We start from the raw sequence: 18,399 nt of genomic DNA on the forward strand, positions 1-18,399 counted from the left end.
GACATCTGGTAAATGTTTATTTTTTGCTATGGCTATGAAGTGGTAACAAGTTTATACTCGTAGAAAAAATACAATATCTAAAATTATATGAAAAAACAGCAAAAAAATTTGCGTATCACAGTACATGTATTAATAATCTTAATATAATAGATCTTAAATATTGAAAAATCACAAAAAATTCTTAAAAACTGTGCATCTTTATTTAGATATAAACTCGAACTTGGGTAAAGTAATTATTGAAACACCGGGTGATATTTGGTAAATAGCTATTTTAAAGGCACGTATTAATATATATTTTGATTCCGATAAATTCTGTTTAGAAATGTCCTATTATAGCCACCACAATAGTTAACAGTATACAACTTCTTACAACTGAAAAGAAAAACATAACAAAGTTATAATGAATTGCAAATTTGAAAATATGATTAGCAAAAGTTCGTATGCAGATGTAGCCTATCATATACCATATTCTAAATCCGAACAATTGGCTTCATTAGGATTCATTTTCGAATTAAAGATAAGACTAATCTATACTATCATCAAAATCATTATTGGTTGCCTTACGACGCCTTAATAATTGCTGTTGCTACCATTTGCTGCTACCCAACTACCCAAATCACGAACATAAACACTGGTAATAAATGTAAACACAAATACATACTCGATATGAAAGCTGCTGATGATTTTTTACCAGCGTTCGAGTCATCATTAGAGTCGGACGGATTAGAAGGGTTGCTACCAGTATCTCCACTGTTTCCGCTAGTTTTTGTTGGAACAGCTGGTTTTGGCGAATTCGGGTTAGCTGTATCTCCATCAGAGTTAATGGTAGTATTGCTTCCACTCGAGCCTGTTGGATCTGTAACGACAGCATTGTTTCCTGTAGTGCTGGGTGGATTTGTTACACCACTTTCAGTATTGTTTCCATTAGAGTTCGATGAACCTGTTACGCCACCGTCGGTATTGTTTCCACTAGTCATGCCACCAGGTGGCACAGAGCTGTTCGAGTTTGAAGAGTTTCTATCGCTCACTGAAGTAATACAAATGTATATATATGAGAGCTAGTAATTTCAAGTAATCAGGCATTTGTATTTGATTTGCTTTAAATTAATCTGTTGTTGGGAGCTCAAATCTATCGACTATCACTGCCAAAGCTAAGAGCTAGTTAATCTAAGACACAATTATCAAAAAGATGGTAAAAGGTGCTACGGTAGAGAAAATAATTCCACAGCCAATCCTAAACGTGATATACTGATACCAATTTCGATATTCCATGCTCCATGAGCTATACAGGCCACTTAAGTTAATAAATACATTTAATCAAATAAAAATTAAATTATAACATTGCCATGATAAACTGGAGTATATACAATCAAATAACTCTTACCATAATTATTGTCTGTGGTGCTATCCGAGTTGTTGTATGAAGGAGTATATCCATTCGTGTTATTCCAGTTATTGTAAGGTGGAGTATAGTTGTAATTGTTGTAATTTGGGGTTGCCGCAGTGTAATTACTAAAAGGAGGTAGGCCACTGTCATCACATTCAACAACTACAAAACTGCCGTTACAACCATGTTCTTCGTGTGGACAGTCCATTAAGGAAGCCTCATTTCCATTGCATTGGAAATTGGAATATTTGGTTGTATGATAATTGGTGAAGATATAAGAAGGAAGGATCCTTCTCACTCCAACAAATCCCATTTCTTTACAGGAGACATTTGCTGATACCATATCAAAGCCCTCAGAACAAATGGAATATTTTTCTTGCTTGTTAGTAATCAGAAGTATTCCTGTATTATTTCTATAGGCCACATGTAATCGAACTGGAAAAAAAAACCATCTTTTTAAAATCTCTGCAGATTTCAATTAATTTGACGTCCTATTTTTTCGGACAATCAGCAATTGAGTAGGTTAGAAAAAGTGTTGTAACAGTTATTATGCCAAGATCATCACAATAATATAATTTGATAAGAAAAACAAAGACAGACATGTTTTAAAAAGATTAAACCTAGAACCTCCACTGGGATAATGAAAATCTATCTTAACAATGGTCAAGTTATTACCATCTGTGTTCATGTATCACATAAGTAAATGCAGTGATTTGGCTGGATTGTACGCTAGTGATTACAGCCAATCAGAAAGTCTTATTTAATAGGCCACAGTCTTTCTGTTGGGGACTTGGCTGTATTCGTTGCTATTGTAGTCAAGGTGTTAGAGGAAGTTCGTAATAGCTTGACATTGTGAAAATGCTCAATATTCATCACAGGAATCATTTATATTTTGATATTACTTACCTCTTCCATAACAATATACACTAAAAGTGTTATGATCTCTACAGCTCCAGGCATCAGTTTTATTAGTCCACCCTGACTTCATACAAGATTCTAAGATAGGTGAATCTGATTCACAGGAAAAATCAGCCATCCAAAACAAATGACCTTAAATGAAATAAGATATAAAGCTTCTACAAACTTGAGTCAACCAATGAGTCAAAGGTATCAGAAATTCCTCTTCGTTAGAACCAAACCAACTTTTTGATCAAATCAAGTTTAGCTACATTTTCTATTAAGTATCTTTTTAACACCCAATAACAGTAAAGACGTATCACGTTTTCCATTTGGTGTTGTTTTTTTTTGTTAAATTTTTATTTCTTACCATAAGGAAGTGCTGGAGATGGATATACATCGCCACTTTCATAACCAAGTGTTTTACAAGCAGTTATCAAGTCTGATCTAGCTACATAGTCTGGATCGCAAACATAGCCTGTCTTTCCTTCTCTGGTCAATAACAATCTACCATAGTTACCATTCTCTAGTTCATATGTACCCACTGAAAAGGTTGACAAAAGAGTAATTAACACCAGATGTCCCCATTGAAAGTCTGCTTCTTTGGCGAACAACTTCTGGTAGAGTCTGATAAAGTCACAATTCCTCATTATTCGAATCAATCAGAGAGAGGGAGGAAGCTAGAAGTAGAAGGATGTGCACCCTTCCAAGAAACCACCTCAGCATCTCCCAGATGACAATCCATCAAAACTCTCTGTCGGAACTTGTGCATAGGGACCATGTCTCTTCGACAGATAGACAGAGAAAATCTTATAAAATATTGTTTCTTTTTTTCCTTTTTTCTATATTAAGGACTGAGATTACTTTAGTTTTAGATCAAGACTAGGTTATGCTGTCCTACCTTCCGACGGAGCGTAACAAAACACTGCAGCATTGGCTGTATAAATTCCAGTTTCAGTATAGCCTATATTTTCATAGGAACAACTGACTAACTTAGATTCTGTCCCTGTACAATTCACATCATACATCCACCTTTAACATATAGTAGAGAAATATATTTAAGATATTTCAAAATCTGAGACAAAAAAAATTCAATTTTACATCCTTTATTTCCAACCCACAAGTTTTTTTACAAAAAAATTGTGTTGTTAAAAGTCGCTGTTCTTTGGTAGAAGAGAATATGCCAGATTAAATGCTAAAAATTGGCTACAGATTTTGCCGTTGAACTGAAATAAAATCAAAAAAGGGTATAAAGAATAATTTGAATTTCAAAGAAATAATTGAATTATTAAATATTACAAGATATCATAATCAAGATAACAACAACTTTTTCTAGTTGCATAATGTGTGTTATAGGAGGGCAAAACACTCACCGTGGCCTTTCACGAGAAAATCGTACAAGAGACACACCACTCTCAAAACCATTTTCTTTACACACAACTTTAGCATCAACATCATCCCAATTTAATGAACTGATGGTTCCCCAAACCCCATGTTTACTAACTTCTACTGTACCATCCTTCAATATCCGTGTCACACCATCTGAAAAAAATTTAAAGCGTCCATATATATGATATTTGTTGTTAGTGACTACTGACATAGAATAGGTGATTTTTTGTAGTAAGTAGCTAGCAGGATAGATAGATTACGTGTAGTTAGTGGTTTTCATGATAGATGATTATTTGTAGTTAATGGCTATCAGGATAGATGATTATTTGTAGTTAGTGGCTAGCAGGATAGATGATTATTTGTAGTTAGTATCTATCAGGAGAGATGGTTATTTGTAGTAAGTGGCTATCAGGATAGATGATTATATGTAGTTAGTGGCTATCAGGAGAGATGGTTATTTGTAGTTAGTGGCTATCAGGAGAGATGGTTATTTGTAGTTAGTGGCTATCAGAATAGATGATTATATGTAGTTATTGGCTAGCAGGATAGATGATTATATGTAGTTAGTGGCTATCAGGAGAGATGATTATTTGTAGTTAGTGGCTACCAGGAGAGATGATTATTTGTAGTTAGTGGCTAGCAGGATAGATGATTATATGTAGTTAGTGGCTATCGGGAGAGATGATTACTTGTAGTAAGTGGCTACCAAGAGAGATGACTATATGTAGTTAGTGGCTATCAGGATAGATGCTTATTTGTTGTTAGCGGCCATCAGGAGAGATGATTATTTGTAGTTAGTGGCTAGCAGGCTAGATGATTATTTGTAGTTAGTGGCTATCAGGAGAGATGATTATTTGTTGTTAGCGGCCATCAGGAGAGATGATTATTTGTAGTTAGTGGCTATCAGGAGAGATGGTTATTTGTAGTGAGTGGCTACCAGGAGAGTTGATTATTTGTAGTTGGTGGCTATCAGGATAGATGATTATTTGTAGTTAGTGGCTAGTAGGATAGATGATTATTTGTAGTTGGTGGCTTTCAGGAGAGATTGTTATTTGTAGTTAGTGGCTAGCAGGAGAGATGATTATTTGTAGTTAGTGGCTATCAGGATAAGTGATTTCTCTTCACTGAAGCCTAAAACGGTTTATTCCCTCGTCAACAAAGATTACATGTAACACATGCCAGTTCGTGCGTTTTTGTCATTTAGTTTCACTTTCTGTTCGTGGATTATAATCTACAAAGGTGTTTGGAAATAATTTTTCCAATAGATTTCTTCGAAGGATTCGGTCAACCAGATCTAAAGTCTGGGTGACATTTTCTTCAATGACACGATTCTTACCAGGCATTGAGTTACCACCATTACAGCCCAAGGCTAAAGCACCACTATCACATGTACCATTTACATCAAAATCAACTGTGCATTCATCTAGTTTTACAGCTCCAGATGGACAGCTAAGGTTATGGTACCCCATCGTGTAATAATCTAAGTGATCATAGGCATAGCCTGGAAGTATAACTCTGGCATGGTCAAAGCCAATTTGGCGACAAAGTATGGAAGCAGTATTTAAATCAACATTATCAGCACAATAACGGTATTTTCTATTATCTTTATTCTGTAGAACAAGACCACTGCTGTTTCTGTACATTGAATGTAGTCGAACTGAAATGAAGTAAAGAAATATTAAAAGACGTGTAAAGTATACAATTAAGTATATTAGCATAGTATTGTCTTAAAGTAGAAGTATGTAGTTGCCAATTCACCTATTTGTACATTTATATCAATCTAAAATCAGAGTAAAACTTTATAAACAATAAACTATTAACAAAAATTCATAAATATGTGTACCAAAAGGAGAGACGGATTTCATCCCCTTATAACGCCAACGTAAAACACAAGAATTCTATGAACAACAACATTGCTTTATTGACATTGACTTTGAGATGATGATTCTTAATTCTCATGGACGGGCGTATGTAGCCCACATGTCACTCCATTAAAAAGCTACCCCATTACGTACCTTTATTGTAGCAGAAGACAGACAACGGGAAGCGTCTACACCACTCTCTATCATAAGAATCGTTAGTATGTGTCAGATAAGACCACTGACTAGTGGCACATAGATGTAATAGCGGTTCTTTATTACTACAAAAAAATGAATTTTTCCAAAATGCAGCTGTAAATGGCAGTTGACCCATAGGATATTTTTCTCCTTCAACATAACCAAGACTTCTACAAACTGTATCCGCTTCATAATTGTGATATCCATCAGATTCACAGACATAACCTCGTTCACCTTCACGAACTGTTTCTACGTACCCACTATTAGAGCTAGTTACATTACTTCCGATGATCGAATAGGTGGGCTCTGAAAGAACAAAATAAAGAAATAAATTGTATGCCTCAATATTGAATGTTAAAATATCTCAAAGGTATTGATAACAACGACTTTATATTTTTATGTCTTATTCCAGGCATGAATCATTAAAGAATGTTATAACGAATAACTTATACAAATAGACTTAATACGTCTTATGATTTTAGGAAATAAAAATATATCTTTATTACCAGTTGAAGAATTGTAGCAATAGGCGTAAGCTGCAGCTGCGTTAGAACAAGTCGAGTTTAATTCAGTTGTTATTTGACAGTCTTTAATAGCTTTTTCACTACCATTACAATCTACTGTATCTACCCATAACGGTTTATCACTCTGGTGTATATATTTCTTATGCGCCATGCCTGTTTCATAACCCATCTGTTTACATGCCACTTTGGCTGCATTATTGTCCCATGCCAAACCACATATTTTACCCCAAATACCATAATATAATATGGTTACGTAACCATTGGAATCTATCTGTATATCCCCGTCAGAGCCTACAAAATTGAAACGTTTTTTTAAAAATCATCATAAAACACCAATCATAAATGATTACACTATAAGGATGTGGAACAATTCTGGGGACATTGATATTATCAAGGACTATATTCTTACTCTTTCAAATGCACTGACATGAACTGAGGCGTAGTTCACTGATAAATCATTAACCTACATCCTGGTATGTTTTTAGAAGATGTTACTCTTTCAAACGTTAAAACGTTGTCCATTGATACATAACAAACCGGCGTTCATCTTCATTACAAGATAGGGGCCTACATAAAATAACGTTAGTAAATATGGATCATGGACACTAGTTGTATACAGGCCCTTAGGTACTGACCAATTCCATTATTGTAACTAAACATCATACACCATTGCATTGCCCCTCCTGATATATCATGTACTCATCCGAACAATCAAGTCTGGCTACAGGCCTCATGGTTGCATAACGAAGGAATTGCTATAAAACGCATATCTCTACACTCATCGAAATCACATAATGAATACTGTCAAAATGTGCCGCCTACCTTGGGATGCGCCATCGGAACAAGACAAAACAACTTGGTTTCTGTCACTGCTACACGTATCATTACTAGAAGGACAATCAGCTAAGTTAGATTCAGTACCACTACAGGAATACTTCATCCCTGACGTCATACCTTGTTGTTGAAAACTTGACGAGGGAAGGATACGAACAGCATTAGTTGAGAATCCTAACTGTCTACACACAACCTCGGCGTTTTGAATTGAGAAGTCATCTGCGCATAATGAATAATAATTTTCGTCCATATACACTTTTAGAACCCCTGTTTTATTATAAAGACCAGTATGCAATTTAACTGAAATAAAAAAAAAACATGCCTTGAAATAATGCAGATATCGTACAAAACTTGGATTACAATGACGATTAGTAACAGTAAATTGTAAGCTATCACGATGAGCTTGTGAAATAATTCCAAAATTATACCCCAGGAGAACCAAGGAGACTTTTACGATAATTAGCAAACCAACGCTAACCAAATTCACAGAATCCTTCGATTGGTAGATAGTGATCAATAATTTATGTAATGTTTTTGTAGAGAAGTGTGATTCATCTGTACTATCAGAGAGATATCAGTATTGGTACTGGTAAAAACTGATATCTTTATGAGAGCTACAGCACAACAAGGCACTTGAGCCAATTTAATTCACAACTTGCTCGACCTGATCATTAATCTAACTGTAAACACTATAAAAGATGTATGTATCTTACCATCACCATAGCAGAATACAGTTGGAGGATTTGATTGGCACCAACTACTGTAGAAATTTTCATAACTCCAATGTTGATTGTCACAAGCATCAATAAATGGTTCACTGCCGTGACAATGAAGATTCGTTCTCCACATGAACGGATTGGTTTCATTGACATCAATAGAATACATATCACCAGATTTGTAACCTAACTGATTACAGATAATGCTAACTTTGGAAGAATAAAATCCTTCGTCGCAAAACCAACCCCATTTATTTGCTCTCCTCACTTCAACTCTACCACTGTTTGGCTCTTGTCCACCCACAAGTCGCATTTCGATTACTGAAAGGAAAGCAAACTATTCGAATCACTATCCTGAAAAATAGCCCCATCACAACGGACTGCGCCATTAGCGACGCCATTAGCGACATAAAATGTACTAATCATGGTCAAAAGTGCGGAAAACTGAAAAAAAAAATTCCCTCAAGATTACAAAGTTAAAAACAGTCGATTTAATACTGCGCTTTTATACCGTTCAAGGAGATGTTGCAACGCTTGTCTGACGATCCTATGTCGCTTTCAATGCGTTGCAGAACAGATCACCGAATATCGGCGAGTGTTTTAACATGCGGAATAGTGGCGACAATGTTGGGCGATGATCGCTTGCATACTTTGAAAGTTATAGGGTTTTTTCCAACACGCTTATACAGCTTATACGCTCTGAGACAATTTCCCTACGCTATAGCAACGCAGAAGATAAAAAGAAATTTAGCTTACAAGTATTATTATTGAAGCAGAATGCGGAAGCATCGGAGTAGTAATGGCATGTGCCATTATCGCCATCATAAGTATCATATGGACAGTCCAAGATACTGAATTCTGTACCGGAGCACTGTATGTTGTATCTGTACCTAGGCTGATGGTCTGGGACATACTTTTGTAGAGCAATTCCCTTATTAAATCCGAACTCTTTACAAAATACACTAGCATCTATATCATCAAATCCTGAGTGACAAATACCACTCCACATTCCATTTACATACACAGATACTCTTTTATCTGATAACCAACGGGTTTGATTAGTGGACGCTGAAATTATTATCAAATACACTAACAGAATAGTAAAACCGGCTTACTTCCCATAGGACATCTCCACAATGCCAAGCTATTACGAACTGTACCTATTATCTGTCATTTCATGCTTCAAGGAAGTTTGTAAAAGCAGCGAATTGATTGAATTGTATTCTAACCTTCGATTACATGCGCTCCCAAATTACGTAAGTTTCCTGTTAGGATGAATAATGGAGGATTTTCAAAAAGCTTATTAACTTTTTTCTATGCGACAAGTTATTTTCATACATATTCATATATTATTTTTCATATGCTAATCAGATTTGTTAAACCACATGAAAAATTTTGCATTTTACAAAATTTAAGATATGAGATTTATATGGTAATAAAGCCGAAAATCTTTGGAAAGTATGAAAATCCATGTGAAACGCTGAAAGAAATATATGAAAATTAATGAAGCTCACCGATTGGTAGAAGACTGTTATATGTAGTTTGTAGGTATGATTGTGTTGTTGGTATGGAAGTTGTAGTTGTATAAGGTTTACAAGACACAACAGCATAGTTATAAGCATCGCATATTCCATAGGTTCCATTATATGTAGAATTACAATCTGATACATAATTCTCATTTCCAGTGCAGTTCAGACTCAGAATGTAAGGTGACCAATTCATTGGTACAATGGAGTCATAAAATGAGTTGGTACTTAACGTCTTGCCTTCATCTCTTATGAACCCTAATTCACCACATACAACTCGAGCAGCATTATCATCAAATGCATCACTACATACCGACACCCACCTATCATTATGACGGATTAATACAGCTCCTGATGTATTTAAAAACTTGGTATGCAATCTGACTGAAAATTTATAATATAACATTAACTCATTAGTTTTATTTTTCACTAGTGAAATATATAAATTTTGTATCCGATACCATTTCATTGACCACCAATAGGCACTACAAAAAAAGCACTATCTATAAATAAAATTGTTATCTGCGTGTCAACTTCTCAATTTTACACCTGAATTTGTAAACATTCAAATCTACAGGGCGAACTTGAGTGAGAAGACGCAAGAACGATTGCAATATAATTTTTTGTTTTATGTAGAAATAGTAATACCTTGTCCATAGCAGAAAACTGAAGGTACATGATAAGGACATGTATCCATCCCATCATGAATTATCTTCATCCAAACACCCTTCATACATGTATCAACATTTGGTTCATTAGATGAACAGTCTAGATTATTGGACCAAAATCTGGTACCAAATGGGTTCTGAAAACTTGGCATATTGTATCTCTCTCCCGTAGTAAATCCAAGTTGTTTACAAAGTACATGAGCATCGTCATTATCAAAGTAACTGTCTCTAGAGCATACATAGCCTGTCTTGTTGTTATGTGTTACCATTAGTCTCCCATACCGATATCCATCACCATCGACAAGACTGTACTGATTGACTGAAACAGAAAGGTACCGTATATAATACAAGTAGAGGTAACATACAATACCACCCAAACTCTAGAACTTACACGTACTAAATATCATTTTAAAAGACAGATCTTATACGGAGATTATTACTGGGCAAGTAGCACGTCGAACAAATTGTGATTTGTGGCTCTAATCCGGATCCTCGTTTAATGAGTCATTTTTACTCATAATCAAAGTCGATCCAGCTGTAAATGGGTAAGGATGATCCATGAAAGATCAATACAAAGAACCAGCAGGTAGAAAGGTTCTTTTGTGAACAAATATTGTTATCCTTGTAAAATATAGGGTATTTGTTTCTTTCTCTTCTTGGGGGATTTTTAAATTGCTGTCAGTACATTGAATTATCCAGAAATATAAGAAACATAAACATGAAACTTGAAACTATGAAATATTGTACTTACTGTCAGCACTGTTATAACACTTAACACCAGCACGTTTGTCGTTAGAGCACTGGGTACCATTATCTGTTACAAGATCAATTTGACAGTCGTTTAGCCTAGTTTCAGATCCTATACAGTTCACAGACTCAGTTAACATTGGTTTGGCATATCGTTCACTCTTTATGATGGATATTCCATGTTCATATCCTTGTTGCTTACACATTACAGTAGCAGTGTTGTCATCAAAACCATCAGCACAAATTGTTCCCCAAACACCATCTACCATCATCAATACAATGTCATCAATAGACATCTTTACTGAACCAGTGCCTAGAATTACCAATGATTTCACAATAAACATCGTTAAAATATTTTCCAGCTATGAAATTGTCTGTCTTTATAGGTCTATGTTTGCTCTTACTCTTTTAATAGTATTTCGTACCCCGTTAACAACACAGATCTGAATTGGAATTTCTAAGGTAAAGGACATAATCAATAAACCTTACCAGCAAGTTTTTCTTCTAAAGATTCAAAACAAGCAACAGTAGCAGGCTGTTCACATGGTGAGGCATCAAAGCTAGTACAGTCTATAATAGATTTCTCATTCCCACCACAAGTATAACCATTTGGTATGTTACCATAAAAACCACGGTAAGCCTCCGAGGGAATTAATCTGCCACCATGATGAAATCCCAATTCGTTGCACACTACATTCAACTGTTTCGATCCAAAATTATTCTGACAAACCATTTGATATCTATTGTCTTTATAAACTTTTAAAAAACCAGTAGCATTAAAGAAGTCTGTATGAAGTCGTACTGAAAAAATGACATAATCTAATGTTCTTAATCAAGGGTTTTTAACCTGAAGTTTTGGGGAGTAATGCATAGCATAACATTTTTGGACCATTATAATTAATAATGTTCTATTCAGGCTATATTCTCCGACATGAAAAAGATTTTAGGGAAAAGCTAAGAGAAAATCAAGAGTAGAAAGGGTGGCGGTGTGGATCGGGATGGAAGAGGGAACCCTTGTTGTAAATAATCATAGACACGTATATGTTGCATATTTCTATAGACCCCAGAATTGGAAAAATGAAAATACATAACTTAATCTTACCATTTCCATAACAAAATATAGAAGGAACATTGTATTGACATTCATTGGAATTCGTGGTTTCTTCTTTCCAAGAGTCAGATGTACATGCGTCAAGAGTTGGTACGCTGTTCTTGCAGTTTAAATTATTAGACCAATAATCACTATAAACTCGTGATTTCAGATCAACATACTCTTGTCCGGTAATAAATCCCATTTCTTTACAAACAAACTTCATCTCTTGATAATTAAAATAACCAGACTTATCACAGAGATGATGTGTTTTATTTTCTCGAGTTATCTGCAATCTACCATAGTTTGTAGTGTTACTATCGGTGAATGAAAATGTGACCTCTGGAAAAAAAATATTTCATAATGAATTGGTCGGCTCGATGAAGGATAAGATCCTTCGCTGACTTTACAATGGCCCGGGTATTACGAACTTGTAAGATGAAGTTCGTAAAACCTTGACGATTATGAAGATGTCATTAAGGATTATACCAGTTTTTCTTTGCTTTAATAATTTCGAACGTCAAAGGCGATGTTGCAGGACACTGAATATTGAGTGCTTACTCTTTCTGTAGACACTTGGTTTTGACTTTTATTTTCACCATGATGATTTTTGGACGAATTAATGTCTACCTCCTTAATTGTTCTTGGCTTTTGTACTTTGAATTGTGGATTACAAAGATTTATTTAGATTCGTGGTTGTTTATTCCAGTTTTTCTGATGAAATAGTGAACTTACTGTCGGTGTCATTAAAGCAATAGGCTCCAGCATCAAATGTATAATAGCAATAGTCGGTGTTAGTAGACTTCTCACAAGTTTCAAGTGTTTGATCTGTACCGTCCTGACAAGTAACATTTTTATACCATCTTGGCAGCCTAGAGTCCCTGCTTAACTGTAGGGATTGACCATCATCAAAACCATGTTGTTTACAGACTGTCTTAGCATCAACGTCATCCCAATTGTCATAGCATATAGTACCCCATATATCATGTAACTTTATCAATACTTTTTGGTTTACAATTTTCGTTGATCCATCGGGTACTGCAATAGATTCAGATTGAAAGGATATTCGCTTGTCAAAATGCACCACCAGCATAAGATAAATATAACAGCGTTGTTGGTCACAAAATTGCATCTTATAGACTTTATTTCTCATCTATTACCTGTTGATTCCGAAATCTGTTTTTTGAAACGTGTAGATGACAAATAAATATACTTACACACAGAGTCTGGATCGTTTGGATCTATACATGCCACCGTAGCTGGTCCCGAATTACAAGATGGTGACGTCGAATAATCATACGAACACTGATCCAGAGATTTCTCTGTTCCAGAACAAGTTAGATTTGCAATCCGTGTATAATAATTGTAGCTACTGTAACTATTAGAGGGTGCTTTAAATCCACCAGCAAATCCTAAACTATTACAAACCACAGCAACAGCTTTGGAATCAAAATCATCCGAGCAAATAGCTCTGTAAGCATCATCGTGATATAAACCAACAACTCCACTGCTGTTGAACAGTTCAGTGTGTAGTCTGGCTGAAAAAGAACGAAAATGCATATCAAATAAGAAATTCCTACCAGAGTGTTACATTCAGTCTACAATGTAATCATGATGTACCTTCATTATTATTCCTTCGTTGAAATTTGTTTAATTAAGCTTATGAATTGTGCTGTGCATTTTCAAAATAATGCTGTCAAGTGTGTTGGCATCCAGTCAATATAGAAATGAAACGTTTTTAGCTTCGAGTTCAAATGTTCCGAAACATAATCTTTGCTGTTGAAAGAATGTTAGATGAATATTACATGTGTATAAAGAACAGAGTAAAACATTTATTTCAACATCATATTTGCATTATGCAAAAAAATAAGTAATAATGGCCAGGAAATCGCGTTATGTAAGGTGTTTTGTGCCAATTTGTACCAATTGTTATTCTTAATTCTACAGGATACTATTCTAAACCTACCTGATCCGTGACATAAAACTGACGGAGTGTGATAGATACACACATTCTGATCAAAATATGGTGGCGTTATGTCTTCCCAGGTTGATCTAATACAAGCACCTAAAAGTGGTTCCTTTCCCTGGCATTCAAACGAATTTTTCCACCAGGACGGGTTCTGCGACATAGAAAGATGCTCCATTTCAAAGATTTCTCCAGCTTTATAACCCATATTCCAACAAACTACATTAGCATGGTGATATGAGAAATCTCCATTTTTACAGAGATATCTTTCATAACCATTTCTTGTAGCTAGAACTCGACCGTATCTTACATGTTCTGTGGAGTAGGTTACCTCTGCAACAGCAACGTAAAAAGATGAAAATAAGACCATGAAAAATGGCTGAAAAGCTACCATGAACAATTTGTATACATGTATATTGGTAAAGGCGCAAATACATTAAGCAATGACCTGCGTGACTCAATCATTCATTATAAGAACGTGATTTATACATTTGTTATGTTAAGTAACGGAACGCATTCTTCAGATATACTACTCCTGTAAATTGTTGAAATGTTTTGTACAATGAAACTTAAGAGTAGTATACCACAAAATTGTGTTTCGTTATTCAATGTCGTTACTGAATGTCCCTTATGGATAAGTTTTAAGATGGTAAACCGCACACACCAGATATATTATCACAAAATCACAAAAAGGTCTTATATCTTACCATCATTACTGTTATAACAATATGCTCCAGCAGAGTTCCATGATGAATAGGTTGGTGAACAAGTCACATTTCCACCCAAAACAGAATAGTGACAATCTTCTAATCTTAATTCAGTACCAACACATTTTACATCCGCAATTAATGTTGGTGCTGATTGATCGTATTTTATATACGATTTACTGTTGGTTTTACCAAGTCCACGACATAACACCTTGGCGTCTTCATCGTCCCAGCTCACAGAACATATTTTACCTTCAGTTCTATCTACTTTAACTCTTACCAACCCATTTTGATCAACCCATGTACTGTTATCTGAAATAATAATAGTAATAATAATGGAAATTCTTGATAGAAATGATTATATATGGAAGGTAAATCATTGCTGTGACCATAGTCAAGTCAGATCTGTAAGTCAACTCTAGGCCCAATAACAACCTCTTTTCCAAACTAAGTTGTCTTGATGAGGATTTTATGTTCGAAACACGTGTCAACAGCATAGTATACCTGTAAATAGACAATTGGTATGAGGTCGTAGGAGAACAAAGTTAGCTGCTACCAATGCTTTACCAATGTTGTTTTAGGGATTCGAGTTTCATTTGCGGTTCGGATCGTTAACACTTGGTATTTTTTTGTAGGGAAACACGTCATTCCTCGTTGGGCCATGATATATTATTATATTAAGTGCGATCATTAAGGGGACAAGACTTCCTATATAAAAAAATAGAACGTGTCTCTCTTACCATCAATTTGAGCAGATAATGTAATTGTTATCAAATAGACAAATACAACATATCTTCGCAAAGTCATACTTGATCTGAAAATCAATTAGAAAAAATGGAAATATATAACATTTAATTCTGTCGAAAAAATATTTTTAAATAGTAAATGGCGAATGGTGTACAAATGTCGGTGTCTTCCGAGAAAGTCACTGCTAGAAAATTACAAATTCCCACGAAGTCACCGTTTTATTTTCTTTGATGATTTACAGTTATGCCGCTACGGGATTAAAGGTGTTAACAGCTCATTAACGGTGACATAAATTCATGACAATCGTTCACTATTCAATATTAAAATGACTAATTATCAGTGTCACTCATTGTTTGGCATCTTTGGTATTACCAATGGTTCCATACGATATGGTGGGGGATGTTTTTATCAATGCCTTGGGTGATATGCCAGACGACCCCAGATTAGTAGAACTTACAGACTACGTTACCAGTCAATTGTTGGAGGGCGTTTATGGATTATATGAATGGAACCATTATGGTTCGGACACCCCAAGAAGTAACAACAACTTAAAAGGCTGGCATAGCCGTGTAAAGAAAGTTGTAGGAAAAGCCCACCCTAACATATTCGAAATCATTAATTTCTTGAAAGAAGAGCAAGATGCCATGGAAATAAGGATGGTGCAGTCAGGCCCGTAGCCAAGGGGGGAGCTTGGGGGGGGGGGGGGGGGGGGGGGCTTTACCCCCCAAATCAGCTGCTATATTTTGATTATACGTAACGAAAAGTAAGGTTATGGCTTTCAGGGCTGCGTTATGCGAAATGGTTCAACAAAATACTAAGTATTCCTATCTGTAGGCCTAGAACTGTTTTTAAATATCTTTCTGTTTATTCTTAGCTGAGGATGATACCAGACATCATAGCTTTTTAAATTTAATTACATTAGAATAGATAATTTAATACAATTGAGTTCGTTGAAAATCATAAAAAGTCTGCAGTTAAGCGTCATTGGTAAAAAAAAAATTGGTCTGATACTGGATTGTAATCCGTCCCGACTCAAAATTCAAAAGATTTGATTGGTTGATTATAAATACTAACTAATAGACATATATTATCCTAAATTGTATTCATATGAATCAAACAACCAAACGTAGGAAAAATGGATAAATATTTGATCAAAATAGACAAATTGCTTGATGGTTCCGACACTACTACGACTGACACTGGTATCAAAACCACAGCGGGCAACACAACGGATGCAGTACCAGATGCTCTGAAAAGACAGGACTACCAGGTGACATTGGAAAAGAAGACGTAGCAACCGAGAATAAAATTTCCAGTGAAGTCTGGGCGCCATTTTAGTAACAGCTGGTATGATCGATTTCCATGGCTGGAGTATTCAGTGTCAAGGGACGCCCCTTTTTGATTTCCATGTCGGGTGTTTCACAATACATCTGCGGGTGCATAAAAATTCATCACTGAAGGCTACATAGATTGGAAGCATGCTGTAGGTGATACTGGAAAGGGCCTCGAGAAGCATAACAATTGAGGTGTCAAAACAATTTCTCCAAGACAACGTTGCCAAGACAGAAAAGCAGGACTCCAATCTTGTTCTTCAAAAACTATACGAGCAGAAATTGGCTTTCCCTAAATTATATGCACTGGCTGCAAGCGTTGCCACATTCGGTTCTAGTACCGCTGTGTGTGAAAGCAGCTTTTCAACTCTTACTCGTGTTGACTCACCACAACGACGATCTATGACTCAGCTTCGCCAACGCAATCTTGTTCTTCTTGCCTTCAACAGGAAGACCCAGAAAATTAACTTGGACGTATTTGTTCAACATTTTGCCATAAAACATACCCGACTACGTTTAAACTAAAACGGCAATAAAAATGTAACGTAATATAACTTGTGTGTTTTAACAAAAATAATCTCGAATCTAAAATACTCCATGAAAGTCCGTTTCCCGACGTTTAATCGTCTGTCAAGGTGCTTTGCTAAATTGCCCCCCTCGATTGTACGTTTGCCAGGAGTAATGGTCAGGCTACGGGCCTGGGTGCAGTATGCGGCCGGTCAGCAGCAACCTCCCAAAAAAAACCCGAAAATACAAGACACTTGAATCAAGACTTAGAAATAATATAGAACAGTATAGAAATAACGTACTGAATGTATACGAGTTTGCAGATTCTGTATCATACTTAGTAAAACTGAAATAGTAAATGTTGTAAATAAATGAATTAGTTGAAGAATATTGTTAATTGGCTATAACCTGATTACATCGGCTTAAGTGTACTATGATAACACCCAGTAATCCTGTTGTTCTCAAAATCCATTTTTTTGACAAAATTCCCACGAAGTCACCGTTTTTTCGACAGAATACATAATTCCACAAATATATCAATATTAAACTTTCTGATAATTTCTTGATAGAATCACCGTCCTCAGACATGAAGTTGGTACTGTGGAACTTCGTAATCTTTTACCGAAGAACTATTTTGAACTCAATAGCAATATTGAATTGTTTAGTTGAAGAAATTTGCCGTTTATGACACTGACTAAAGTTAAATTTAGATAAAAACAAAGGTATATTTTATCCATCGACTATATATACTATTAGGGTATTAATTAAAATTAATGAAGGACACATCTCAATTGCTCAAGACCAACGCGTACAGGCCTAAACAGTCTTATGAACTACTCAATAGATTATTGAAAAAAAAGAAACGACTCAAGTTCCCATTACGATTTCAATCACTGTCTTATCACTGTAAACTGATAGTCAGCCCTTTTCAAATGAATTTTTTAAGGATTGGTCGGTATTCGACGTACCAACTTCACGATATGCAAATAAACATGGTCGTTGGGAAGGGTTGCTTTGTTCTCAAAAATTCTGCTCTACATTTTCATATGTTTTTGGGAGAACTCTCTCAGGCGATCCACTGGAGGCTTGCGACAAGACGCATTTTGATTTCAGCCTCGACAGTTGAAGCACTCCCCACCCCCACTCTTCCATTAAGCCCCATTAAGCCCGCTATTTGTACCCTTAGTCTTGGGGGCTCGTAGGATTGATCATAGCAGACACCTTCAAATCTGTAGTTAAATCGTTTCTAGAAATGACAAGCGATAATTAGCATGTCACACAATATTCATAAGATCTTGGACAAGTT

The 18,399-nt window shown here is 35.6% G+C and overlaps 2 protein-coding genes across 2 annotated transcripts; both read right to left on the reverse strand.

Annotated features, from left to right (window-relative positions):
* LOTGIDRAFT_235293 (hypothetical protein) lies at nt 1-8,117 on the reverse strand (the record flags this gene model as incomplete). Its single annotated transcript, XM_009064419.1, has 12 exons — nt 1-372; nt 662-1,027; nt 1,385-1,822; nt 2,294-2,437; nt 2,655-2,828; nt 3,186-3,316; nt 3,658-3,826; nt 5,010-5,330; nt 5,689-6,036; nt 6,237-6,545; nt 7,077-7,388; nt 7,802-8,117. 12 exons carry the CDS (start codon nt 8,115-8,117, stop codon nt 317-319), a joined length of 3,084 nt encoding a protein of 1,027 aa, XP_009062667.1. The 3' UTR covers nt 1-316.
* A 405-nt stretch (nt 8,118-8,522) lies between these two features.
* LOTGIDRAFT_235294 (hypothetical protein) lies at nt 8,523-15,315 on the reverse strand (the record flags this gene model as incomplete). Its single annotated transcript, XM_009064420.1, has 11 exons — nt 8,523-8,872; nt 9,319-9,714; nt 9,979-10,317; nt 10,750-11,058; nt 11,235-11,546; nt 11,848-12,177; nt 12,571-12,873; nt 13,053-13,373; nt 13,802-14,134; nt 14,509-14,820; nt 15,249-15,315. The coding sequence occupies 11 exons, from the start codon at nt 15,313-15,315 to the stop codon at nt 8,523-8,525; spliced, it is 3,372 nt and encodes a 1,123-aa protein (XP_009062668.1).
* Between the last annotated feature and the right edge of the window lie 3,084 nt (nt 15,316-18,399).

The sequence above is a fragment of the Lottia gigantea genome, assembly GCF_000327385.1.
Source record: "Lottia gigantea unplaced genomic scaffold LOTGIsca_62, whole genome shotgun sequence".
NCBI lineage: Eukaryota > Metazoa > Mollusca > Gastropoda > Lottiidae > Lottia > Lottia gigantea.